Source organism: Physella acuta, unplaced genomic scaffold (assembly GCF_028476545.2).
Source record: "Physella acuta isolate Inbredline_101_S28 unplaced genomic scaffold, ASM2847654v3 ptg000357l, whole genome shotgun sequence".
Classification (NCBI taxonomy): Eukaryota; Metazoa; Mollusca; class Gastropoda; family Physidae; genus Physella; species Physella acuta.
This window is the reverse complement of record NW_026731876.1, coordinates 477,247-502,837: the sequence shown is the minus strand read 5'-3', so window position 1 is coordinate 502,837 and position 25,591 is coordinate 477,247. Positions and strand designations below refer to the sequence as shown.

At 35.6% G+C, this 25,591-nt stretch overlaps 3 protein-coding genes across 7 annotated transcripts; 2 read left to right on the top strand and 1 right to left on the bottom strand.

Annotated features, from left to right (window-relative positions):
* The first annotated feature begins 53 nt into the window (after positions 1-53).
* LOC131941325 (ragulator complex protein LAMTOR2) lies at positions 54-7,302 on the top strand. Its single transcript, XM_059300534.1, has 4 exons — positions 54-332; positions 5,938-6,100; positions 6,259-6,348; positions 6,701-7,302. The coding sequence occupies exons 1-4, from the start codon at positions 265-267 to the stop codon at positions 6,755-6,757; spliced, it is 378 nt and encodes a 125-aa protein (XP_059156517.1). The 5' UTR covers positions 54-264; the 3' UTR covers positions 6,758-7,302.
* A 455-nt stretch (positions 7,303-7,757) lies between these two features.
* LOC131941343 (uncharacterized) lies at positions 7,758-15,917 on the bottom strand. 2 transcript variants are annotated; one of them, XM_059300568.1, is made up of 9 exons: positions 15,747-15,917; positions 13,216-15,074; positions 12,471-13,139; positions 11,920-12,044; positions 11,601-11,760; positions 11,275-11,370; positions 10,842-10,973; positions 8,704-8,808; positions 7,758-8,618 (listed from the first exon to the last, which is right to left on the bottom strand). In XM_059300568.1, the coding sequence occupies exons 2-9, from the start codon at positions 15,041-15,043 to the stop codon at positions 8,440-8,442; spliced, it is 3,294 nt and encodes a 1,097-aa protein (XP_059156551.1). In that variant the 5' UTR covers positions 15,044-15,074; positions 15,747-15,917; the 3' UTR covers positions 7,758-8,439. The 2 variants fall into 2 exon arrangements, with proteins under 2 accessions (XP_059156551.1, XP_059156552.1); XM_059300569.1 differs by having other exon boundaries at positions 15,787-15,917.
* Positions 10,438-20,537, top strand: LOC131941344 (D-beta-hydroxybutyrate dehydrogenase, mitochondrial). 4 transcript variants are annotated; one of them, XM_059300571.1, is made up of 8 exons: positions 10,438-10,546; positions 17,110-17,350; positions 17,752-17,952; positions 18,039-18,191; positions 18,300-18,493; positions 18,684-18,785; positions 19,200-19,334; positions 20,143-20,537. In XM_059300571.1, the coding sequence occupies exons 1-8, from the start codon at positions 10,517-10,519 to the stop codon at positions 20,227-20,229; spliced, it is 1,143 nt and encodes a 380-aa protein (XP_059156554.1). In that variant the 5' UTR covers positions 10,438-10,516; the 3' UTR covers positions 20,230-20,537. The 4 variants fall into 4 exon arrangements, with proteins under 4 accessions (XP_059156554.1, XP_059156553.1, XP_059156555.1 ...); XM_059300570.1 differs by having other exon boundaries at positions 10,489-10,546; positions 17,107-17,350; XM_059300572.1 differs by lacking the exon at positions 10,438-10,546 and adding an exon at positions 16,183-16,414.
* Positions 20,538-25,591: the final 5,054 nt, after the last annotated feature.

Here is a 25,591-nt window from a genome sequence, read left to right as displayed (position 1 = left end):
GTTTTGAGTTCCATAGAGCGATCAGCTCTTTTAAGTTTTACGAAACACGATAGATGTCCAGAGGTCAAGGTTGTCACCTGATGCTAGTTTCCTGTTTTCCTATTAAAAGTTCGTGTTTGTTTTTAAAATTTAGAAGCAAAACTTAGATTTAGAGGTCTTCTAGATCTAGAACACAGCAAATCTAGATTGTACTTATTGCCTAATTTGATTACGGAGTTTAAGGCAAAACTGTTTTATTGCTTTGACACTCCAATATTTAAAATCATGCTGAAACCAAGAGTGCTGTCAGAGGTCCTAAGCCAAGCCAATACTGGAGGAGTTGGAAGCACCTTGTGAGTTATCAGTTAAGTTAATAGATCTAGTTATTGATAGATTTTCTCACTAAATCTAAAACTTACGCAATTTTCAATTTAAACATGACCACTGAATAATAAACATAAATATTTATTGGCCGCATTTATGCAGTTCGCTCAGCGTACGGTTACGCGTAAGGCCGCCTTTACGCTTAATCTTTGCCCTAGTACTTACTTAGTAGTCCTAGTAGGTGGCACGCGATCTAAAAAAAAACAGATATCAGGACTGCCCGATCTTTTTTTCGTGGTAACAATTTAATGTTGACATAGATCTAGATCAAGTTTAAGTGTATTTATATTATTTCAACACCTAAGAGTCTAGTACTTGTAAAAAAAAAAGTACAATGTGGTGTCAAGAAAAGTTTGTGAGGTCAGATGGGTCAGTCAGATTATAGTCCTAGATCTAGCAGCAACCTAGCTAAATCAAACTGTCCTTTAACCTTTAGGCCTAGCTATTTAGCATGTGTAATAGTAGATCTAAGTCTATATTATTTATCCTATGTGAACTTAAAAAAAAATTCAATTTGCTTGAGGGGGGGGGGGGGGAGGAAGAGAGTGAAGTTGTGTTGTGTCATGGAGAGGTCTGTTGTTGTGCATGGCAGTGAGTGACGACAATAAATATTAAATTAAGTAATTTAGTTTGAAACGAACTAAAAACATATAAATATTGAAGTGACTACGCCTCTCGCAGAGCGTGGCCCCTATTTTTAAATGAGCCTAATTGTTATTAGCAGGGTTCCCACGCAGCCGGGAAAAAACCGGGAATTTCGAAATTTAATTTCCCGGTCTGGAAAACCGGGAATTTTGATGAATAGCCGGGAAATATCTTTAAAAACCGGGAAACCTTGCTTCTTGAGGTTTTTTTCTTTCGGGTGTCGCGAGACTTAAACCGGGTATAGGCCTATCCAATCTCCAGTCTCGCCACCTCTCGTGACCTAGTTTTGGCGTACAAAACTAGTGTTGCCGGTTCTCGTGGTGCCTCTTTACCGTTGATCTGTTTTCCGCTCATCACGCAAGAGTACATTGTACATCTACTGCTATGCTAGCTTAGACCTAGGGTTACCCAACATTGGCGTGATGTCATTTTTTTTCAGGATTTGTTTAAAATTTAGATTACACGTGGTTTTTTTTTTGGCTTATTTGAACTCGTCGTGTAGTATAGGGATGGACCTAAATAAACGTTATTAAAGGACTAGGATCGCGCGCGAGTACAGTCTTGTTTAATATTATCACATATGTTAATGATAACCGTTGTAGCAGACTATTTCACTGATTTTTAAAAAAAATTTTGGGGAAGCCAGCGTTTCTTGCGTTTGTGAAAAAAAAATTAAAGGCTAGTGACGTCACCAACAATGTCAAATGCGTATGGGTCAACTACAATTATTTCATGGGGAGGGGAGATAAAAAAAAAGGTAACAACTGGAGTAAATAGGGCTTTCATGAACTCACTGTGACCCCAAGTAGGCCCACGCCGCGTTCATACAGCGTGGTGGTGTGTTTTTTTTTTTGGGAGGGGGGGGAGTAGTGACGTCATAGGCTATCTCAAATAGCAGTTGTTCATGTTATAACGTATGCTATAGGCCTTGACAATGATCTCGACGTCGTCTAGTTGGGGGGGGGGGGGGGAGGGGGGATGCCATACCGTCAATTTTAAATAGCAGTCCAAGGCTATTTGAAATTCATACATATTGATGTGTTTACTATTGTCATAAGTATGGGTCTGCTTAGCTTGGAAGGTTTTTCTCTTCAAAATACGATTTATTTTAAATTTTAAAAAATAGGCCCTAGGATCTAATTTCGGTTATTTCGGTTGATCTCATTGTCTATTTAACTAAAATATTAAAATTACTATTAGGCTCATTTAAAAAAAAAATTTAAGTTTAAAAAATACAAGTACCTCTAAGAAACGACATAAACATTAAGGGGTCGTCCATAAATGACGTCACACTCGTAGGAGGGAGGGGGGGGGGGGGCTCCGTAATTTTGTGATGGTGTATGATGAGGCGGAGGGGGGGGGGGGTCAGATGGTGTGACGTCACTTTTTTTTTGCAGTATAAAAAAGCAATGTTAGAAAACGAGTATTAGCCGTTATTTTGCGTTTGAGAAAACGGTTTTAATAAATCGTAATAGGAATAGATCAAAATACTCTGTTGACAGAGTTCTGATAAGATTTTGGAAAAATATCGATATTTTAAGAAAAATTTAACAGCATTTGGGGGGGGGGGGGGGGGGGTCTGGCTTTTATGTGACGAGGTGTGACGGAGGGGAGGGGGGTGGGAGGTAAAAATCGTCAAAAAAAGCGTGATGTCATTTATGGATGACCTCTAAATTGAAAACAGTGCGAATGATCATTATAGTTTAAATAAGTTCAATTTTGAGGGGGGAAAAACGAACATTCATTTTTTTAACTTTAAAAAAAAACTTTCAGTATTATTTCATAGTAACAGAAACTTCTTTTATTTTAGATATTAGCTATACTAAGGTATTGATTAGTACAATAGTAGCAGTGAGGAGTATTTTTCAAAGTTCTTGTCTACTTTAAGCAAATTATTTGTTGTTTACAGTTTGTTGGTTGAGTGAATAGCTACACACTTTTGGCTGACTACACACTTTATTAAACTCAATATAGGAAGTGCTAAAATTAAATAGGCCTTCTTAGATATGTTACAAACTGCAGTGTACATTTCTACAACTTTTTAGATTAGATTTTAAAGTGTGACTACTCTCAGCTTAACTCACTATATTTATATTAATTGTATAACATAAGCAGCTGTTTTGTATTGGGGGAGGTTCTAGAAATGTAATATTACATTATGGGATCAAGATGCGTATACTATTTTAAACTATTTTTGTTATATGCACAATCATTTAAATATTAATTTTTGTTTAAAGATTGTTATAAAATTAAAATCACCAAAGGAATGTATAAAAAATATAACATGTTTCGTTAAGTAAGTTAAGTATTGCCAAATTTTGTTTATAAAAATTTCTGACATAAAATCAAGTTTCAGGGTTTAAAAATGTAAGTTTATGGATTAAATTTTAGGATATAATTTGCTTTAAAAAATAAGTGGCACCCCTAAAAAATGTCTGCTTTTTTTGTGGTTTAATTAAATTTAATTTGGCACGTTACTTGGAATAGCAGGGAATTTTCTGGTAAAAAAATTGTGGGAACCCTGTATTAGGCTAGCCTTTTTAATACCAGGTTAAGGAGATCCAGTTAACTAGAATTGAATTAATGAATTACAAATAGGATTTCTGGGCAGATAAATAGATTATAAAGGCATTTTCAAGTAGATAATATTGGGTCTCGGTCTAGAGATGTGTAATATATAAAAAAACCTATTAGGCCTAAATACTGACAAGCCTATCTAGATCTATGAACAGCCTAAATTAAAAATTATAATGCCCATTTTTATAAGCTACAGTTTTTACAGTTTTATTTATAGGAAACTATAATGGAAAGGAAAGTTCAACACAGAAATATGAGCACTTTAATTAATATGATTTTAATTATTTATCAAAGGATGAGCCAACATCAGTAAACATTTTTTAAATAAGAATACTGTGAACTGTCAATCTTTGAGTTTTAGCACATCTCAATACACTACATTCAGAAACATTACAAGAACCAAAATTTTCTAAATTAATAAAATTGTCTAAATTAATAATAAAATTCTTACCATGTCATACACTGACACAAATGCTGGGTTTATGGCAAATTGTTTAGTATCTCGATTATTATACTGTATTTGTAGGCTCTAAATCTATACATACCTGTCAAATATGATGGAAGGTTTCTCGCAAACTCTTCTGTGTCCATAGAATTTTAGAAATTATTTCACAATGTTACAAGGATTTATGTTTTCATTTTCAAGTTACAAAAATGTTTCATGTAGGCCTACCTGTTTTTAAGAAATGTTATTGAAGCTTTTCAGTTATAAATAAAGATTAGCAATGTTTTCATCAGATGCAACCATATTTGTGAACTTTGTTAACATCTTTTTAAAGTTATTTTTTTTTTTGTAAATGGACACCATCGAGTTGACGAGATTCCTTCCGTAATGTTGTTGACATGGAATAAAAATGTGCTTTTTTAGATTTAGGACCATAAAACTAATAAAAGATAAAATTTTATTAAAAACTTAAGCCTAAAATTAATTCAGAAATAATTTGTTGAGTTTAAGGCTACATTTCTATTTATTTTCATCAAGCCTAAGTTATAACCCGATGTTTCACTTTCGTAAGACAAACATTGATTGGCTGTAAAGGAACTCCGTGATCGATTTCTGACAGCCCCACTTTATAGTTATTTTGTTTACAAAACTTTGCAGATCAGGTTTTTAAATAACTATGCAAATTTAAACAACATGACCTATTTTTTCTATTTTTAGCTTACAATGTGTACAATAAAATTTATGGCGGCCATTGTTTATGTCGCCATTACACGTGAAAACCAAATTGTTTTTGCTTTTTTTTTTTAATTTTTATTTAGTTACCGAAAATTTTAAAAACATCAAATACACCCAATCTTTAGTAAAGTCCGAAAAAACCATACAGACAGGATTTTATAACCATATTAATTGTAACTACGCCGTGCCTGATTTTTAAATTAATTTATGCACCTCTCAAATACCTTTGAGACTTTTCTCGCTGGTGTCCATTACAGGCCTAGTTAGGATTTCAGGGGAAAAACCACTCAGGCCTAAACCTCCTGAGTCTTTTTTAAATTAATTCCTTGTTTTCTCAAGTTAACAAATTAACATTAGCACATGTTCCTCTTTTTTGCTGCGAATTCCTCTTTTTGTGTATGACTTCTCCTACTTTTGGTTGTCTTGGGTAGGCATGTCTGCTTTTAAACTATGATGGTTCATTGTTAGCCTTACATCTTCATGTTGACTACTGACTTCAAATTTTTAAAACCAGATTATGGTTTCTATTTCCAGACTTTTAAACAATGAGGGTTCATTGTTAGCCTTACATCTTCATGTTGACTATTGACTTCAAATTTTTAAAACCATTCTATTTCCAGACTTTTAAACAGTGAGGGATCATTGTTAGCCTTACATCTTCATGTTGACTACTGACTTCAAATTTTTAAAACCAGATTATGGTTTCTATTTCCAGACTTTTAAACAGTGAGGGATCATTGTTAGCCTTACATCTTCATGTTGACTACTGACTTCAAATTTTTAAAACCAGATTATGGTTTCTATTTCCAGACTTTTAAACAATGAGGGTTCATTGTTAGCCTTACATCTTCATGTTGACTATTGACTTCAAATTTTTAAAACCATTCTATTTCCAGACTTTTAAACAGTGAGGGATCATTGTTAGCCTTACATCTTCATGTTGACTACTGACTTCAAATTTTTAAAACCAGATTATGGTTTCTATTTCCAGACTTTTAAACAGTGAGGGATCATTGTTAGCCTTACATCTTCATGTTGACTATTGACTTCAAATTTTTAAAACCATTCTATTTCCAGACTTTTAAACAGTGAGGGATCATTGTTAGCCTTACATCTTCATGTTGACTACTGACTTCAAATTTTTAAAACCAGATTATGGTTTCTATTTCCAGACTTTTAAACAGTGAGGGATCATTGTTAGCCTTCTCAGGTTTTGGTGATAAAGATGCAGCTGCTGCAGGTGCTATAGCAAGTAATATCTGGTCGTCATTTCACAAAAGTGGACAGATTTCTTTAGACGATTCTAAACTTAAATGTGTGCTTGTGGATTGCAAGGTATGTCATTTATCTGAGCAGCAATAGAAGTAGATTTACTGACAAAATGGTTAGAAAAGTTTAAAAATTAATATAATTTTATATCTTCATGATTTTCATATAAATGGCAAGAAGTCTGATAAGAGTTTCAGAATTTGAACATTGCTTGAATTTTTCAGCAAGGTAAAATTGCCATCACCAAAGTAGCCAACCTGTTGTTATGCTTGTGTGCAACTGAAACAGTCAGTTATGGAATGCTGAAAACCAAGGTAAAACATGCATTACTTTTATTACTGCTTTTATTTTATGGTAATCATATTTTATTTTCAATTGAGTTGGTCAAGGCATTGTCCAGTATGTTTGAAAGAATTAATGTCTTTATTTTTTGGACCAGTTTCAAAAGCTCTTATTTCATAATAGGATGTGGTTTAAAAAAAAAAACCAGTCTGCGTTATGTTACCAAACCCTAACAGAGCTTGTTTCTTATTTTTCAAGATTGACTAGGAAAATATTGTACCTGATACTAACATTAAATCATAAAAATATTTACCTTATAATTTTACCTGGGTTGTATTGACTTGTACCTGGGCTGTTTGATGTGTGTGTTGATGTTTGTTTCAGATTGAAGCCATGGCAACGTACCTGGAGGAGCCCTTATCTCAAGTTGCATCATCCTGATAGGACGCCCTTCTCTCCGACATTTTAATGAAATTCCTTATGTCTTTCTCTCTGACAAACTGCATTACTATTGGGTTAATTGGATCAGTTTTCCGATCCAGCAGTCAATGAATTAATGCATGGGTGACAGTTTGTGTGTTTGGGTGCACTGTACATATAATAGCTTGTTTTAAAATATTTTTAGTGTTTTTTTAATGCTGAAAGATGTTTGAGTAAAACTTGGTAAGTTTATGTAAGACTGCAGCTTTTGTTTTATTGAAGAAACTTGTATGTTCTAACTATTTTAATATATGTTCTGGTAATCTTGAAATGTTTTAGACCTGATCACATACATAAGACATTTTGAAAGCACACAGGTATTTTATGCTGGCAGAGTCTAGACATAAATTCCCTGCACTTCAAATGTGAACTTGATCTCTTGTTTGTATGGGGAAAATCTTTTTAAAAAAATACCTTTGTGTGTTCAAAATGTCAATCGAAACATTTTCCATTTTAATTGAATGCATTTGTTTCAATACTGGTTTGATTTTATGCTGTTTTTTTTTTTGAAAGAAAAAAGAATAGGTATAAGACATATTAAAAGTTTCTATTTTGATGTTTAGAAAGATTTTTTTTGGTATTTAGATAATAATAAACAAGTGATAAAGAGGGTGCTAGTAGTGGATACCTATGAATATTCCCACAGTTAATGGCCATTATGTAGCTACATTTCTAGAATTTAATAATACCAATTTTTTGCTTGAATAAATATGGTGAAACACCTTACTTGAATGTGTTGTTAACTTAATTCCCTTTGACTGCCACATGACCTTGAATTGAGGTAATAGAGTGCTCCCATGCAATACTTGTGTATTGATCTTCACAATTTTGTTGAAAGACAGAAGTGAAATATCCCCCCCCCCCCCCCCATATCAATTTTAAATTAAAATGTATCATCAGGGGAGATAAGTTTAAAATTATCCTAATGCTATTCATGTTAAAACTTAAAATGTACCCTCACAAATCACAGGAAAGGTTTGTGTATGTAAATATTTTTTTATTTCAGAACATTAACACACTGATGACATTGAATTAACAAATAAAGAATATCTAACAAATTTCTTTTTGTTGAAAAATACCCCCCCCTTTAATTCTAGTTGGCACACATCACTTTAGTAGGCCTACTGGTATACATGAAATGGAGATTTTACTTTAAAAAAATTAGCAATTTTAAAAGTATTCATTGTTATAAAAAAATTTTAAAAATTTGAATGCCTGTTACCACATAGAGAAAATGTTACATTATATACATAAGACATAACCAGTACAGCAGTACAAGATTATTTTAAGAGTAATCAACTGTTTAAAAAATCTGTCACCTAACCATTTTTTAGGAGGATTTGTAACTACAAGAAGTTTTTTCATTGAAAGCAGACATTAAACATAGCCCATAATGTAAACAATTCCCCTGAGGCTTTTTAGCTGTCTCAGATCATTTTCAACAGAATTTGAACCCCTATCTTCTTATCAATCATTTCAACACACTGACCTACTGAACCTTAGTTTATCATAGTTTTTATTGACAGACAAACAGCCATCATCTTACATAACAAAGTGGTGTTATCAGATAAGCACAAGGCTGTCATCAACAGAATCACTGCTCTTTCAGTTGATACAAGGCTGGCTCATTTAATAGGAAAACACTACAGCTTTTCTAGCTGATACAAAGCTTGTATTTCCTTAGCATAGTTATTGAGGGGGGTCTCAAGAATCAAAGGGATGTTGTTGAGCCTAGAGTCATTCATCAAAAACTTAAAACAATCTACACCAATATGGCCTTTTCCAATGTTTTCATGACGATCTCTCCGAGATCCCATAACACCTACAACAGAAAAAGAAAATTATAGAGACAATATGAAAGCTGTCTTATATTTCTCAAAAAACAATATGTGGATTCAAGAAAATACCTTTAGAATCATTCAAGTGCATTGCACACAAATATTTGAGGCCAATAATTTTATCAAAGTCTTTCATTAGTTTCTCATAGCCCTTCCTTGTGCTTAGGTTATAGCCTGTGAAGAAGAAAACAAACTGTAGCTTCATGCAGGATACTAATGTCCAATTCATTTAAGGTAATCTTTTTGTGGGCTGTACAGAAATATCAAGACATGCCTCACCATAAATGATTATAAGAAAAACTACATTTATGTTTGTAAAACTTAGTTCTACTAGAGCAGGGGTCTCCAAACTTTTCAGCCAGAGGGCCGCGTTAACTATCAAATATCAGTTCGGAGGCCAGAGATTCTGGTATCTCTTTGGGGTGGCTGTGCCCCCCCCCCCAACAAAATATAATTTATATCGAAATGTTTACATATTTTAAATGCAACCCCCTCCAGGAGAAAAAGGCTGAAAGAAACACTGTTGGAGGCCGACAACACACTTGAGGTCCAAGTTTGTTCTCCTCGGGCAAACAAAATCCCACCCGCCATTTTTTGAACTTGTCTCTAAGGAAGTCATGTGCTTGCAATTCAATGACCTCCATCTGCAGTTCATCTGGGCAACTGGTTACATTTGCTTCAATTGGGGTTTGAAATGCCTTTGAATCCTAGTCAGAAAACCGCTACTGAAGCTGCTGATCTTTAATGATCTGGCATGCAAATGATGTAGGGAACTCAGCTGTTGTTTCAGACATGAAGACCTTGCACTGCTGAAAGTGCGTCAAGTTGTTGCCCTGAACTTGTTCCAAAAATATGGAACAGCTGTCCAGCGACTCTTCCATTGCAAATGAAAAATTGCGAAACTTGTTAGCAGTTTTCACTATTTGAGTTACAATGTTTTCATCGATGTCTGCAACACTGAGGGCAATGGTATTTGCACCCAAAGTTACATTTTCAAATTTTCTGGGCAAAGTTCCTCAGCCACTTCTAACAAACATTTTTTTTTTCCGTGAACAAAAAGATCGCCTGCGGTCCGTAGTTTGGAGACCCCTGTACTATAGGGAAAAAAAAATTTAAAAAAAAACAACATTTACAACATTCCACAGTGCAGTATATTCCTACACTGTAATGTGCTACTAAGAGCTCTCAATGCCGTAATGTTATTCAGAATATGCAACACAGCAATATATTTTACCAAGAAGATTTGCAAGTCTGTCTTGTATCTAATTTCAGCTTTTCCAAAGTAGTAATTAATTTACCTCAATACATTTTAGTTTTTCATTCATGTTGTCTTATTAGATCATTGTGTCTTAAAAGTGCTTGTCTTAAATAGGGGCCTAATATTAAATTAAACTTTTCTTCTGTGCTTTCCACTGAGTTCTGACTAAAATACTAGAACAGCATACAAAGACTAGTCTAAAAATTTAAAATTTTAAACTTGACTTCCTTAGGTTAAACCAAAAAATCTATACAAGGGTAGATATGATATCCTAGAGTGTTATCTAAAACTGTTTGAATGCACATTCAGTTCCAAATGTTTGTTATCTCTTACCACTGCAGTACAGTAAAATCCTATTTGTCTGTTTAAAAAAATTACATCTTAAAAATCAAATATAAAAATATGCTACAAAATTACTTAAGTTAAAAAAATTATAAGTGACAAAAATATAAATTAATTTTTTTTCCTGAATTAACTAAAGCTGAGATGAAACAAATAAATAATTTTATTTATTTAAAAAATAGTGTGTTTACAGAGCTGATAAGGAAAATGAACCGTAATCAGAATGATATCAAGTAGGCCTGAAAGAAATGTTAATTCTATCACAAATATCTGAACCAGTGCATGATTTTAAACTGTTACACACTATGCAAGGTAAATTCATTTTGCTTTCAACTGCAGTGACCTGCTCATTTTTATTTATTTTAGAAATAAAGAATTACAAATCAATTAGAAATCATTCAATTTTTTATGACATTTTTTGTCACCATGCTATTTGCCAAAAAAATTGAAGGCTAACTTTGGTGTTGCATGCACTTGTTTAAAACAAGTTTGGTATTAGAACAATTAATTCACCATATTAATTAAAATATTTTAAAACCATTTTATTTTGCTGTGCTGATCCCAATACCTTCAAAAGTTGAACAAAAGTTGAAGAGTGGAGTTTTACCTGCAGCATGGGCGTGGCATGTGTCCAGACATACCCCAACTCTGGACTTGTCCTTAACTCTCTCAATGATGGCCTTAATCTCCTCCAATGTCCCCCCAACTGTATGTCCCTGAGTGGCCATGTTTTCTATAACTGAAAGAAGAATTCACAGATTGCCAGCTATTGATATTTCATATACTGATTCCTTTAACTGAAAGAAGAATTCACAGATTGCCAGCTATTGATATTTCATATGCTGATTCCTTTAACTGAAAGAAGAATTCCCATTAACAGATTGCCAGCTATTGATATTTCATATACTGATTCCTTTAACTGAAAGAAGAATTCCCATTAACAGATTGCCAGCTATTGATATTTCATATACTGATTCCTTTCCTTATTGGGTTCCTTTTTACAGAAACCGAAGATTGATTATTACATCTAAATCACAAACCTGTTTTTACAAAAAATGTTTCACTGTGTGCCATATTAATGCTCTCTGCAACTTTATTGATACATTCCTCAGCTAACTCTTTCCCACAGGAAGACCCTAAGTACAAAATCAGAGCATTAGAATCAACAAAACCTACAGAATCTAAAAATTGTGTGATAAATTAATAATGTGAATAGTACAATATCTAAATGTTATAAAAGCTAGCAAATCAAATTTTGTTAAAGCAGTGATTTTGAAAATTGGAGAAATAATATCTCTATACAGGTGGATGTGCTTAAAAAATGCTATTCTAGATTAATTGTTACAGGTACAATTGGTTTCCTCACCAGGGTGAAAAATATACTTAGTTAGACCTAACATCTCACAACGTTTTAGTTCTTGTACGAATCTGCGCCTTGAATTATTTAAATTTTCTGAATCTGGGGATCCACAATTTATCCATAGAGACCCGTGAACCACAATCAGGTGAGGTGGGTAGCCTTTCTCCTAAATTAAATGACATAAAGAAGAAACAATTAACTTACTTAACAATTTGTTTTATTGCTACATATATTCAAATAATAACAAGAAACAATTAACTTAACAAATTATTTAATTGCTACATATCTTCAAATAATAACAAAAGTAAGATGCCACTGGTCTTACTTGACACAAATTTTTGAACTTTTCGACTTCTGTAGGTGTCCATTTTCTAGTAGTTCCTCTCAAGCTTATACTAAAAGCCCTGGCCTGCATATATTCAGCCTCTTCTACTGCATTACTTAGACTCCCTGATGGGCAGAGAAAGACTTTATTTCTTTATCTAAGCCCTTGTATTATGATAACATTTTATTCTATTTAGGCTATAAATAGATTTCAAGATGTGTATATTCAGAATTACTAAATAAAGTATAAGGGCCAAATTTTAAATATTCTGAAAGTATCATCCCTCTGTATATATTATTTGTCACAACAGAATTACTTGACTAGCTTTAAAAAAATTTATTTCCCCTATCCGCGGTAATGTGAAGGTGGCTGTGCATAGAACGGACCACACTGTGGCCAGAGAAACAGGTGTCCTATTTTATTTACCCAACTGACCATCCATTCTGAAAGGGTAACTTTCCTTCCCTTTTAACTATTATTACAACTCAACCAACATCTACTGTATTTGCTTCTAGTTTATTTAAAAGTTTGATGAAAAAGTAAAAAATTACCTTCAATTGATAGATGCACACCAACAAACTTCTTACTCGATGCACTGAGCTCATCATACATCTGTTCAAGTTTGTCTGTGACAGTGTCTAATGCACTGAGCTCATCATACATCTGTTCAAGTTTGTCTGTGACAGTGTCTAATGCACTGAGCTCATCATACATCTGTTCAAGTTTGTCCAATTCACTCAGCTTACACATTCTATGTTTTTCCAAGACAGAGGTCCACTGAGTGTTATGATCTGTGTCCAATTGTACTGCATATTTGGACAGAGTTTGGACAGATCTTTGACTAGCTCTGGTCACTTTCCCATGCAAGTTAGCTGATGCTTGTGTCCCACCTGCCAGTTTCTTATTGGTTGAAGCACTGAGGGCTTCTTCAATTGTAGACTTTCTTAGAGCTACAGTCACAACAGTCTTTCTTGCCCTAAGAGCCCAACCCAATACAGGGACAATCTTTTCCATCTTTTTGTCTTCAGCAGTTTTATCTATTTCAGTTCCAGCAGTTTTATCTATTTCAGTTCCAGCAGTTTTATCTATTTCAGTTCCGACAATATTGTCTTTATCAGCTTGACTAATATTGTCGTGTGTCCCACAGATGGGTGTGATACTTGCAGTCACAACTTTGGTTGGTTTACCTTTCAGTTTTTTGTCTCTTTCCTTTTTAGCACCTGAAGTTTTAAAAAAAAGTATCATTTGCATGAGCGCTGATAAATAATGAAGATGTAAATGTAAACACAATCTTACCTGGTTTCGTATCAATCCCTGCAGCCTGGCCTGATGGTTCAAGTTTTTTTGCTTGACTCCTGGTTACCCTTACGGAGATTCCAGAATTTTCTTTTCCCTTTGCCTCAACGGAGGAGATGCCACGCCCACTTCTGTATCTTGTTGTCCTGATGTCTGTTGGTTTTTGGTCCTCCAAATTTACCAGTTTAGTGGAGTCTTTTCTCTTATGGGTCCTTTTGGTTTGTTTCGTCTCTTTTTTTGTGAGTAAATCCATCTTTTGAGTATCAGCAGCTTGCATGGCAGATTCTTTATTGTCTACTGTTTTAATCAGCAGGTGATTCAAGTTTTTATTCCTTAGTTTTGAAGACGACTGAGATTTCTTATCTTTACCAAAACAATCTATCACATTTTTCATACTTGTATTAATATTTCCTTCATTATTTGAAATATTTTTTGACAGCGTCTTTTTCTTTTTTGTTTCTTTACAATCAGCATCAACATTGGAATGGATTTTTGGTGGTTTCCCAGAAGGCTCCTTTTCTGTATCTCCATACATCCTAGTTTTTGGTGGTTTCCCAGAAAGTTTCTGTGTTGTATCTCCATACATCCTAGTTTTTGGTGGTTTCCCAGAAAGTTTCTGTGTTGAATCTCCATACATCCTAGTTTTTGGTGGTTTCCCAGAAAGTTTCTGTGTTGTATCTCCATACATCCTAGTTTTTGGTGGTTTCCCAGATGGCTTCTGTGTTGTATCTCCATTATTTCCCTGTTTTTGTCTTCTGGTTTTGCCCTGTAGCTGCGTAGTCTTCTGTTTTGGTGGAATGACTTCAACATTGTGCAGTAGATCATCTCTTGGGTCATCATTCTGCTTGACCTGACTCAACTGACAGTCATGACTGATATTTGCTGACTGTAAAGTTTGAATCTGAATACTGACATCATTCCCATCATCAATGCTATGATGGTTACTCTGGATATCCAAAGACGTCAGTGATGTCACTCTTTGATTCTCAGACTCTTCTGCATTTGTGTGAGACGTGTCATGGACTGAGTTCATGAAAGCAGAAATTTGCAGTGGACTAAAAGAAGCATCGTCAAAGGAAACCGTCAATACAGACTGGCCATTATCCCTGGGGGTGCTTCTATCATTGTGACAGACCACAGACTGTGGTCTATATGGGCTCACACCTTGTACAATTTTGGATAGTTTGGATACTCCTATGTAACTCTCAGTTTTTTCATCAAATTCAGCAGTTTGTGGCAACAGAAAAGGTGTGTCAGATGTTAGCGACAACTTGTGACCTTCACCTTGTTTCACATTCATTAGCTCACCATTTGAAATATGTACATCTAAAGCAGCTGTTGCAACACTTGCTATATGTACATCATCACCACAACCTTTGACCTTTCTACAGTAGCTTGTTTTGGCTTTCTGTTTAGTCTTTGAATCTATTGGATTTGGTTGGTCGGATAATTTAGTTGGACCTTGAATTAAAGCCGGAAATCTTTCCGGAGACTTTCTACAGGTCACGGATGTTTGCTCTCCTCTGATTGGCGATGCAGGCTTGTTGGTTTTATTGACGTTTTGATGGCTGACCACTGACTCTTGTCCTGAACTGTTCTCTTGTTGGGGCATTGCATCATCCTCACACAGATGTTGATGCTTTAGGTTTTCAATGGACTTGAGGAGATTGATCCTGCGCAGTGTGATGGCCCCTGTGGAGCTGGGTGTTGGGACAGCACTACAGTGGGCGTCCAGTGCCCCACCCTTAAACAGCACATTTGTGTGTTGGAAATGTAGGGGCGTCACCAAATTGTGGTTGGCCAATTGTTCCTTACTATAAAAATCCATTATACCAGATATTACTGAAATTCTGCTTTTTCTGAAACAAACAAAACATCTTACAAAGCAATATTTAATTAGATAAATTGAATTTTTAAATAAAACCTCTACAGATTAAAGATTTATTTGTGGGAGCTCTAATTTAAAATATAACTTGTGTTTATTTTCACTGTCATTGTTGGTACTCTGCTACAATTAGTTTTTCAAAATTTTATTATTAACCTGTGTCAAAGCAAAAGTTCCGAATTGTCAAATTAAAATTTGATTTCAAATGTGTGCCGTACATTTTTAATTTCGGAACACTTTTTTGTATATGAAGTCAGTCTGTTCTAGTTGGCAATCATCTTAATAATTTAATAATTAATAATTATTAATTAATGATGCTTGCAAAAATCTAGTCGGCAATTCTATCTTGTGGTTTATGTCTCCGCTGGTAGTTCTATATGCCTATGGTGGAGGGTTAGATTTAGAATGGTTAGAGCTAGGGCAAAGGCCAGGGTGTGCAATAACAGTACGAAATCACTTAAGTTTTGCAATACTGACCTGGTGTTATATTTACTCAGTAATCAGTAAAGTTTAAAAAAAAATGTATAGATCGTAGATCTAGTTGAAAGTAGGCCTAATTAATATTATAATTAATTATTTTAATTACAAATAATAACTAGATCTAGCTAGATCGTTAGACGTTATCTTATTATCTTAAGAGTAAGACCTGCAGGATGTTCCACTAAAAAGGTGAATAAGATAATAACCCTGTATGAATAAGGCACTAAACTACTCTATCACAACTTTCAAAAGCGTTTCTTTCGTCATCCAATGTTTGACTTCTAACATTGAAAACTGCTTGTTGCACCATCTAGATCTAGATTATTCTAGCCTGTGATCTACCTACTCAACACTGGCCTATCAGCACTAAGCTCGTCTGCAAGTTTTCAAAGCAAGGGAGATAACTATACTCTCTCGTGAATTTCTTTTATTTGAGTAAACTACCTTTAGCTGCAGTGCCGTGGGGGTAGTGGTGTAGTCAAGTGAAGCCGTTAGCAGTGTTTCTTCCAGACTTTTTTCTCCGGGGGGGGGGGGGGGGGTGCCACTTGATATTTTCGGAGGGGAGCTGTCAACATTTTTTGGCGGGGGGGGGGGGGGCGGAAACAAGTAAAAGTGTATATTTACTAAATTCCATCTCGTTGGAAGAGATGCCTGGAAGAAACTCTGGCCGTTAGGCCTACGATTGAAATTGAGAGCAAGCAGTTAGTCATTGGCCGTTCGTTAGCTTATCTTTTGTAACTAGGTTCTAGTTCTAGGTGCAGTTCTAAAAGTTAATGTTGGAGTCGGATCAAATAGTACGGATTAAATATTTGCTGATTGCTGCCTGATTGCAAAGTTAGTGTCAAGGTTTAATAAGTAGGCTTAGGGCCTATAGTATAGCCTATAGGTAAACTATATAATATTATATATAGGCCCCTAGCCTATATATTATATATAGTATATAATAATATATTATTTATAATATATATATATATGTTACATATCGGTAATGAGTTTAATGAGTGATTTTTAAATGAAGTGACACCAAGGGGCAATTTGGGTCCAGTCAGACCTACAAGGTAAAGATGTGCTAGGATACTGACCAGTGAAGGTAGAATGGGGGGGGGGGGGAGTGAGTGCTAGGATACTGAACGGTGAAGGTAGAATGGGGGGGGGGAGTGACATACCTTATAAAATGGAATATATTTTGCATTTCTCATTAAATAGCGATAGTAGAATTGACTAGTTTTTCAATCCCCCAAATAAAATAGGCTAGAATACCTAGTGATAAAGAGCATAAAACAATTGTAACAATAATGTGATAGGTTACATTTTAATAATTGTAACAATAATGTGATAGGTTACATTTTAATAATTGTGATAATAATGTGATAGGTTACATTTTAATAATTGTGATAATAATGTGATAGGTTACATTTTAATCATTGTGATAATAATGTGATAGGTTACATTTTAATCATTGTGATAATAATGTGATAGGTTACATTTTAATAATTGTGATAATAATGTAATGTCTTGTCTTACAGAAGATGGATGTCATCAGGAATATCAAAAGCATGAGCGCAGCCCAGTTTTCTGGTCTTCAAATATTTGAGCTCATTTATTTAATGACTTTGGCGTTCCTGCCATTTGTGGTGGCTATTCGGGAGGTTACCTATGCCATATTTGCCATTTTGGCTGTTGTACTTTTTGTGGCCATCTGTAAGAAATGTCTGAAGCGGACAGTTCACCCAGAAGGGAAGGTTGTATTGATCACTGGATGTGACTCAGGTTTGAACATTTTTATTTTTATTTACTGATAATTATAATTGATACAACCTTTTGAGGTATAATGGTCAGTCCTTAGGTCAGATGAACCAGAGTTGACCTATTTCATTATCCCTAGTAGCAATCATGTGCTGTGATACTTAACCACACCTGCCAAGTATGATGTTTATTTTGTTATAAAATTATTACAGTACAGTCAACATTCTAATTCTTAGTTCAATTAAAAAGAAGTTTCTGTAAACTATCTCTTAAAGTTTAATTTAATTTGTTGTGAAACTTATCTAAGCTTCTCAACACAAATGTCTGTAGGCTATGTAACTACCATCTTGTGATAGTTTAAAACTCTATACAAATTCTTCCTCATCTTGCTAACACCATGACCTTTGACCCCATCATGGCTGCAGGGCTGGGGAACGCGTGTGCAAGGAGATTGGACTCCCTTGGGTTTACTGTAGTCGCCGCCTGCTACAATACAGAAAGTGACGGTGCACAAAGATTAAAAGAAGCCTCTTATGGTCATCTTCACACGGTCAAGCTGGACATTACCGATGACAACAGCATCAAGCAATGTCTGCTCAAAGTCAAAAGTCTGTGTGGACAGAAAGGTAAGAATTTAGTGCTCAGAAACTGTTTACACTCAATTTGAAAACTTTTTTAATAGTGTAAAGCAAGGTTTGAATACTTTGTGCAGGACTTTGGGGCATCATCAACAATGCTGGGGTGGCAAGTTTTGGTGATGTTGAGATCTCTCCACTTGAGTCCTACCGCCAAGTGATGGAAGTGAATCTGTTTGGGACTTTAAGAATGATACAGACATTTTTACCTCTTGTTCGTCTTGCTAAAGGTGCTGTAGTATAACCGAAGTTAATTAGTTGGGTTAACTAAAGAAATCTGGGGGGAGGGGGGTTGAATTACTTTTTATTCCTTAGGAAACATGACTAAATTTTTTCAGGTCGAATAATTACTATAACTGGGACCAACGGACGCCTGTCTTTTCCTGGCCAATCAGCTTTCAGCATGTCAGTCCACGGCCTGGAGGCTCTGAGTGATTCTCTACGCTATGAAATGAGACAGTTTGGGGTGAAGGTCATCACGGTCAGACCAGGAAACTTTGCCGGAGCTACAGGACTTTTAAACAGAAATGGGGTAAAGTTTTATAAGGTCTTGGTTAATCTTACTTCTAGCCGTAGGTCATATTACTGCTAGCTGTAGGTCATGTTACAATGCTACTGCTATAGCTGTAGGTCATGTTACACCACAGACTGTTTTTTTAAAAGTTCAACAGTTACTTGTCCCTGTTGTTGTTAGTGCTTGATTTTTGGTCTTTTTTTGTCAGCTTGAGAAAGTCCAGACAACTTTTGAAGAAATCAAAAAGAAAACCAATCCAGAAATTCTCAGGTCATATGGAAAAAATTATTTGGACAATCAGTTGAAGCAGGTAGCTATGTTCTCTGTCCTGTTGCAGCATGTTTGTTAAAAGTATAAGAAGCATGTTTGTTAAAAGTATTAGAAGCATGTTTGTTAAAAGTATTAGAAGCATGTTTGTTGAAAGTATTAGAAGCATGTTTGTTAAAAGTATTAGAAGCATGTTTGTTGAAAGTATTAGAAGCATGAATGTTGGTATGGATTACTTTGTGCTGCAGTGGCACAGGTGGCTTACATACATTTTTTCCAGCTGTCTGAGCTGTCTAAATATTTTATTCCAGCTGTCTGAGCTGTCTAAATATTTTATTCCAGCTGTCTGAGCTGTCTAAATATTTTATTCCAGCTGTCTGAGCTGTCTAAATATTTTATTCCAGCTGTCTAAATATTTTATTCCAGCTGTCTGAGCTGTCTAAATATTTTATTTCAGCTGTCTGAGCTATCTAAATCAACAGCTGGAAGTTTGGCTAGTGTTATGGATGCGCTAGAGGATGCTGTAGAGAGGAAACGCCCTAAGTCAGTGTATATGGTGGACGGAGGCAATCAGCTGTTTGACCTGGGCAATGTGAGTAGTCGGGCATTGACCAAATCTAATTTTTTAATTACATTTTACTAGACCAAATCTAATTTTTTAATTACATTTTACTAGACCAAATCTAATTTTTTAATTAGATTTTACCGGACCAAATGTGATTTTTTAGTTAGATTTTACTGGAGGTAATCTGATTTTTAAATTAGATTTTACTGGACCAAATCTAATTTTTTAAATTAGATTTTACTGGACCAAATCTAATTTTTTAATTAGATTTTACTGGACCAAATCTAATGTTTCAGTTAGATTTTACTGGACCAAATCTAATTTTTTAATTAGATTTTACTGGACCAAATCTAATTTTTTAGTTAGATTTTACTGGACCAAATCTAATTTTTTAATTAGATTTTACTGGACCAAATCTAATTTTTTAATTAGATTTTACTGGACCAAATGTGATTTTTTAATTAGATTTTACTGGAGAAAATGTGATTTTTAAATTATATTTTACTGGACCAAATGTGATTTTTTAGTTAGATTTTACTGGACCAAATGTGATTTTTTAATTAGATTTTACTGGACCAAATCTAATTTTTTAATTAGATTTTACTGGACCAAATCTAATTTTTTAATTAGATTTTACTGGAGAAAATCTGATTTTTTAATTAGATTTTACTGGAGAAAATCTGATTTTTTAATTAGATTTTACTAGAGAAAATGTGATTATTAAATTAGATTTTGCTGGAGAAAATGTCCTGTGCCAAACAGAAAACTAGATAGAACGTTTTTTTTTAGTCTAAGTAAAAGCTTGTATTTGATACATTTTTTGTTTTTTGCACAGGTTTTAATTCGACTTGGCCCACTTTTACCTTCAAGCTTGCTTGACTATATCGTCCGCAAGGTGTATGGATACAAGCCCGATAGATAAGCTATCCATCCATAAAACTTATTAGTGATAGGTTATAAATTATATTTGAGGTGAAATTTTTAATCAAATTAATTATTTATTAATGACTTGGTATTGTATTTAAAAATGTCATTTTAAAAAAGTTAGCTTGTAAATCTATGCATTTGTTATAGATTTGTATGACGCTGTTTGCCTCAACACAAACAGTCGACAGCTAAAATAATTTTATCATGACTTTTGTACATACATAGGTCTATATACAATTGGTAGGTCTATATACAATTGGTAGGTCTATATACAATTGGTAGGTCTATATACAATTGGTAGGTCTATATACAATTGGTAGGTCTATACACAATTGGTAGGTCTATATACAATTGGTAGGTCTATATACAATTGGTAGGTCTATATACAATTGGTAGGTCTATATACAATTGGTAGGTCTATATACAATTGGTAGGTCTATATACAATTGGTAGGTCTATATACATTGTTGAAAACATTGTTACTTTACATTAGACATGTTTTTTATGCTAAAGGCAAAATAAATGTTGAAACTCTAAACAATATTGTTATCTTTTTTAAAAAGTTGGTCTATATGAAACCCACAATAAATGTTGATACTCTCAACAATACTGTTTTCTTTTTTAAAAGTTGGTCTATATGATGCCCACAATTATAAAAAAAAATGATACAGATACATTAATTCAAACAGCTTAAGTAATTGGTTCAGTTGTGGAATGAACCCAGGACCTCGTGTGTGAGGTGAGCGTGATATCCACTACTCTACTGAACTGAATTGCCGTAATGAAATTTATAAGGGCTATTAGAAACTTTTGAAATAAATTTGTAAAAACTTGTCGTTTAGTTGTATGTTGTAGTTTATACAACATTTGTAAAAACCTGTCGTTTAGTTGTATGTTGTAGTTTATACAACATTTGTAAAAAGGAGTGTTATATCAGATTACATCTTTGTACATAATGTAATCAGTCTGTCGAGGTTCAAGTCAATTATTTCATGTACACAGATGTACACAACTTTGTGTGGGCATGTACAGATGTACACAACTTTGTGTGGACATGTACAGATGTACACAACTTTGTGTGGGCATGTTGTACAGATGTACACAACTTTGTGTGGACATGTTGTACAGATGTACACAACTTTGTGTGGACATGTTGTACAGATGTACACAACTTTGTGTGGACATGTACAGATGTACACAACTTTGTGTGGGCATGTACAGATGTACACAACTTTGTGTGGGCATGTTGTACAGATGTACTCGACTTTGTGTGGGCATGTTGTACAGATGTACACAACTTTGTGTGGACATGTACAGATGTACTCAACTTTGTGTGGGCATGTACAGATGTACACAACTTTGTGTGGGCATGTTGTACAGATGTACACAACTTTGTGTGGACATGTACAGATGTACACAACTTTGTGTGGGACATGTTGAACAGATGTACACAACTTTGTGTAGACATGTACAGATGTACATAACTGTGTGGACATTTTGTACATGTTGTATAGAATATTATCAAGAAATGTTTAAAGATTTCTGGCTTGTATTCCTTCGGCTTGTAAAGTCTACAGTTTTATGAGCCTCTAGTCAAGCCCTTCATAGATATTTTGAAAAAGCTGGGTAGAACACTTCACGCTGATTGTGTCTCAAACAACTGGTGGGGTGGGGTGGGCAGGTGGCTTTTGATGACGGATTTTAGTCATGAGATTGTACACAATTTTATGTGGTTAGTGTACATCTGTCTAGAGCGTACACAAGTTCCATGAACATCTGAGGTGTAGACTACACCTGTTTTGTGTGTAGTGCAACCTGTCTCACGTGCAGAGTTTCTTCCAGGCATCTCGTTCGGGGGGGGGGGGGGGCTTTCCCCCCGAAGAAGGTCTACCGCCCCCCCCCCCCCCTCGAACGAGATGGATTTTATATAATAAACGTACATTTTTACTAGTGACCGCCCCCCCCGAAAAAGGTTGACCGCCTCCCCCCCCCCCCCGAAAATTTCAAAAGCCCCCCCCCCCCCCCCGGAGAAAAAAGTCTGGAAGAAACACTGCTCACGTGACTTGTGTACCTGTCTGATGTGATGTGTATGTCTCCCTACTTTAGTAGGCTTGTAATTTACAACAGTACCCAATCACTCGACTTATCGATCACAGCTCCCGATCTAGTATTGATCTCCGCGAGACAAGAGGCCATTATCAGACGTATTTTGTCTCCACGCTTGATTGGTTTGTCAGCTTATCAGACCCGTGTAGTGTCTCAACTTTTAATTGGTTTGTCAGCTTATCAGACCCGTGTAGTGTCTCAACTTTTAATTGGTTTGTCAGCTTATCAGACCCGTGTAGTGTCTCAACTTTTAATTGGTTTGTCAGCTTATCAGACCCGTGTAGTGTCTCAACTTTTAATTGGTTTGTCAGCTTATCAGACCCGTGTAGTGTCTCAACTTTTAATTGGTTTGTCAGCTTATCAGACCCGTGTAGTGTCTCAACTTTTAATTGGTTTGTCGATGTTCAATTATTTACACCGAAGGCTGAATGTTTGTTACATATTTTTAAATACCCGGTTATATATATATATATATATATATATATATATATATATATATATATATATATATATATATATATATATATGTTACGGTCAAAGCCCGAAGTGAAAAACATTGTAGTGCAGCTCATTCTTGTGGATCCTGTGGCAAAGATGTCCATGCTATTTGTGGAGTACCCAATGAAACAGACGAAGGGTACGAAGGGAACATTACCTGCAGATTGTGTCACAACAAACAAGACATCATGGAACACAGGTCAGCAGCTCATACTGGCTTGCAAAATCAAGGTGCTAAGATGCTTAAAACACCAAATACAAAATTTAAAGATGGTGAAGTGGGTGACAATGTACGCATCCGTGTTCCAGATATTGACAGAGGTCGCGGTGATCCCCAAAGCGTGATTGCAGTTGTCATGAGCGTCGAGGGCGGTTTCTACAAATTAGGAACGGAACATGGTGTTCTAAAACAACTGTATACTAGAAGTGAGTTTTCAATTCTTCACGAAAAACTGCTCTTATTGTCGTCAGTTGGCACTGAGGAAAAATCACTACGAACCATCGCATCTTCACAATCATTGACTGGGGGCCAAGGCTACACTCACTGCAATTGCACAACCAAGTGCACAACAAATCGCTGCAAGTGTAAAAATAACAAGCTGCTATGTAATTCTAAATGCCATAAAAGTTCAACTTGTTGTAACAAATTATAATAATGATTGATTGAGACTATAGTACCATAAAAAATTTGAATGTTTCTGTCATTTACTTTAATTAATAATCAATAAAGACTTAATTTCATGATCCTACCGGCATAAAAAAAAACAAAAATCTGCTCATGATCTTCTAATTAAGACTTTGGCCGGTCCACCATGGCCAGTCCGCGGACTGGCCGGCCAAAGGCCGAAATCAAGAGCTATTTCAGACTTTGGCCGGTCTACAATGGCCAGTCTGCGGATTGGCCGGCCAAAGGCCGAAATGAAGCAAAGTTTCGGACTTTGGCCGACCTATGGGAGGCGATATTGGCCAATGCGCGGATTGGCCGGCCAATCCTAGCATTGGCCGACTTCGGGCTTTGACCGTAACATATATATATATATATATATATATATTTATATGAAAGAACTAATTTTATTTAATATGGTGTTCGCTATAGGCCCTCCTTGGATGGTTTCTCCTCAGTCGACCTTGTCCGTCCACTTTGTGTATTGTTGACGTTTTGAGTCAATGACAGCCTTTGTACCTTGTCGGCTTTTTGTCTTCCCACTATACTTTGTTATGTAATGAGCGTGATAAATATGGGCAGTAAAGGTGGTTGACGTATGGTTGGGATGAGTTGAGGACATCAATTCATATTAACTTTACTATGTCTTCTTCCCATTTCACATTAATTCAAAGTTAGATCTATCCAGAGTTTCTTCCAGGCATCTCTTCCCCGACGAACGAAATTTATATAGAAATATATTCTTTTAACAGTGTCCACCCCCCCCCCCCCAAGAAAGTCTACCCCCCCCCCTCCCCGAGAAAAAAGTATGGTAGAAACACTGGGTCTATCTACTCCATAAAACAGTTCAGTCAGCGGTAGATCTAGCTACTCCATAAAACAGTTACTTGATTTTTTTATGTCGGAGGTTTTGTTAAGTGGGTGCTACAAGCAACGAAGGTAAAAATCAATAGCAGTCGAGATACGCGTTCTTATACTACCACATAAGGCAGTTATTTAATGGCCAAACTGACCGTACCTGCAGTCATGACTGGTCAAAGATAGGTTCCATATGACGTCATGGTGGTAAGTGGTAATTAAAACAGTTTTAGTTTAAAAATGATGTGTTTAGGATTTTGTTATATTAGTAGAATTGGGAGTGTTTAGTTTAGATTTAGACTAGCCATGGGACGAATGGGTTGGTGTGCTGTGGTGTGTAGTGGAGTGGTGGTATATGACATCATGACATCATGAATTATTATTTAATTAACACTGCCATTCAGTTGGGATGACCATTGAAACAATCATGACCAGTGTTTCTTTCACACACCTTTTTTTTCCTCCAGAGGAGAGGGGGCACTTGAAACTTTCGGGGAGAGGGGTGCTCTTAAATCTCCGGGGGAGGGGTTGAACTTCCCCCCTCCCCTCCACCACATAGTCAAACTAGGAATTCTGCCCGTTTTATGGCTAGCCTGATATTATCGTCCACCTAAAGTAGAGGTCCGACCGATACAGCTACACAATGTTTACATGGTCTGATAAATACACCACAGCAGACGGCCATTACATGGTCTAAAAAAATGTGCGAGCTAGACAGCCATTGTGATCCTGGCTTAATGTCAAATAAAAGCCTTAACGGAAATGGTTGAATGAAATTGGATACATTCTTTTGTTAATCGACCAAGCTAAAACTTGATCGATTCAAGCTCTCGGGAAATCTATTTAATTCTGCTCTGACATAGGCCTGTTTGAGCTTTGCTGTCATTTCAAGATGATTTTTTTTTTACATTTCAGTCAAGTTGGAAGTTGAAGCTGTGACTTTAAGTCACGTGAGGTGATTCGTGGTTCGAGCGAGTGATATCTAGGTACAAGCGAGGATCCAAGATTCGAACGAGTGATATCTAGGTACAAGCGAGGATCCAAGATTCGAACAAGTGGCTCCTAGCTAAAAGACTGACGAACAACAGATGCACCATGCAAGTTTCCACGGAGCTGAGAGAAGACGTCACATCCGGTCTACTAGCCAATAAAAGACTCCAAGATGGTGTACCATCCACCACCCACGATGGTGTAGTACCCACCACCCACGATGGTGCACCACCTTCCACCC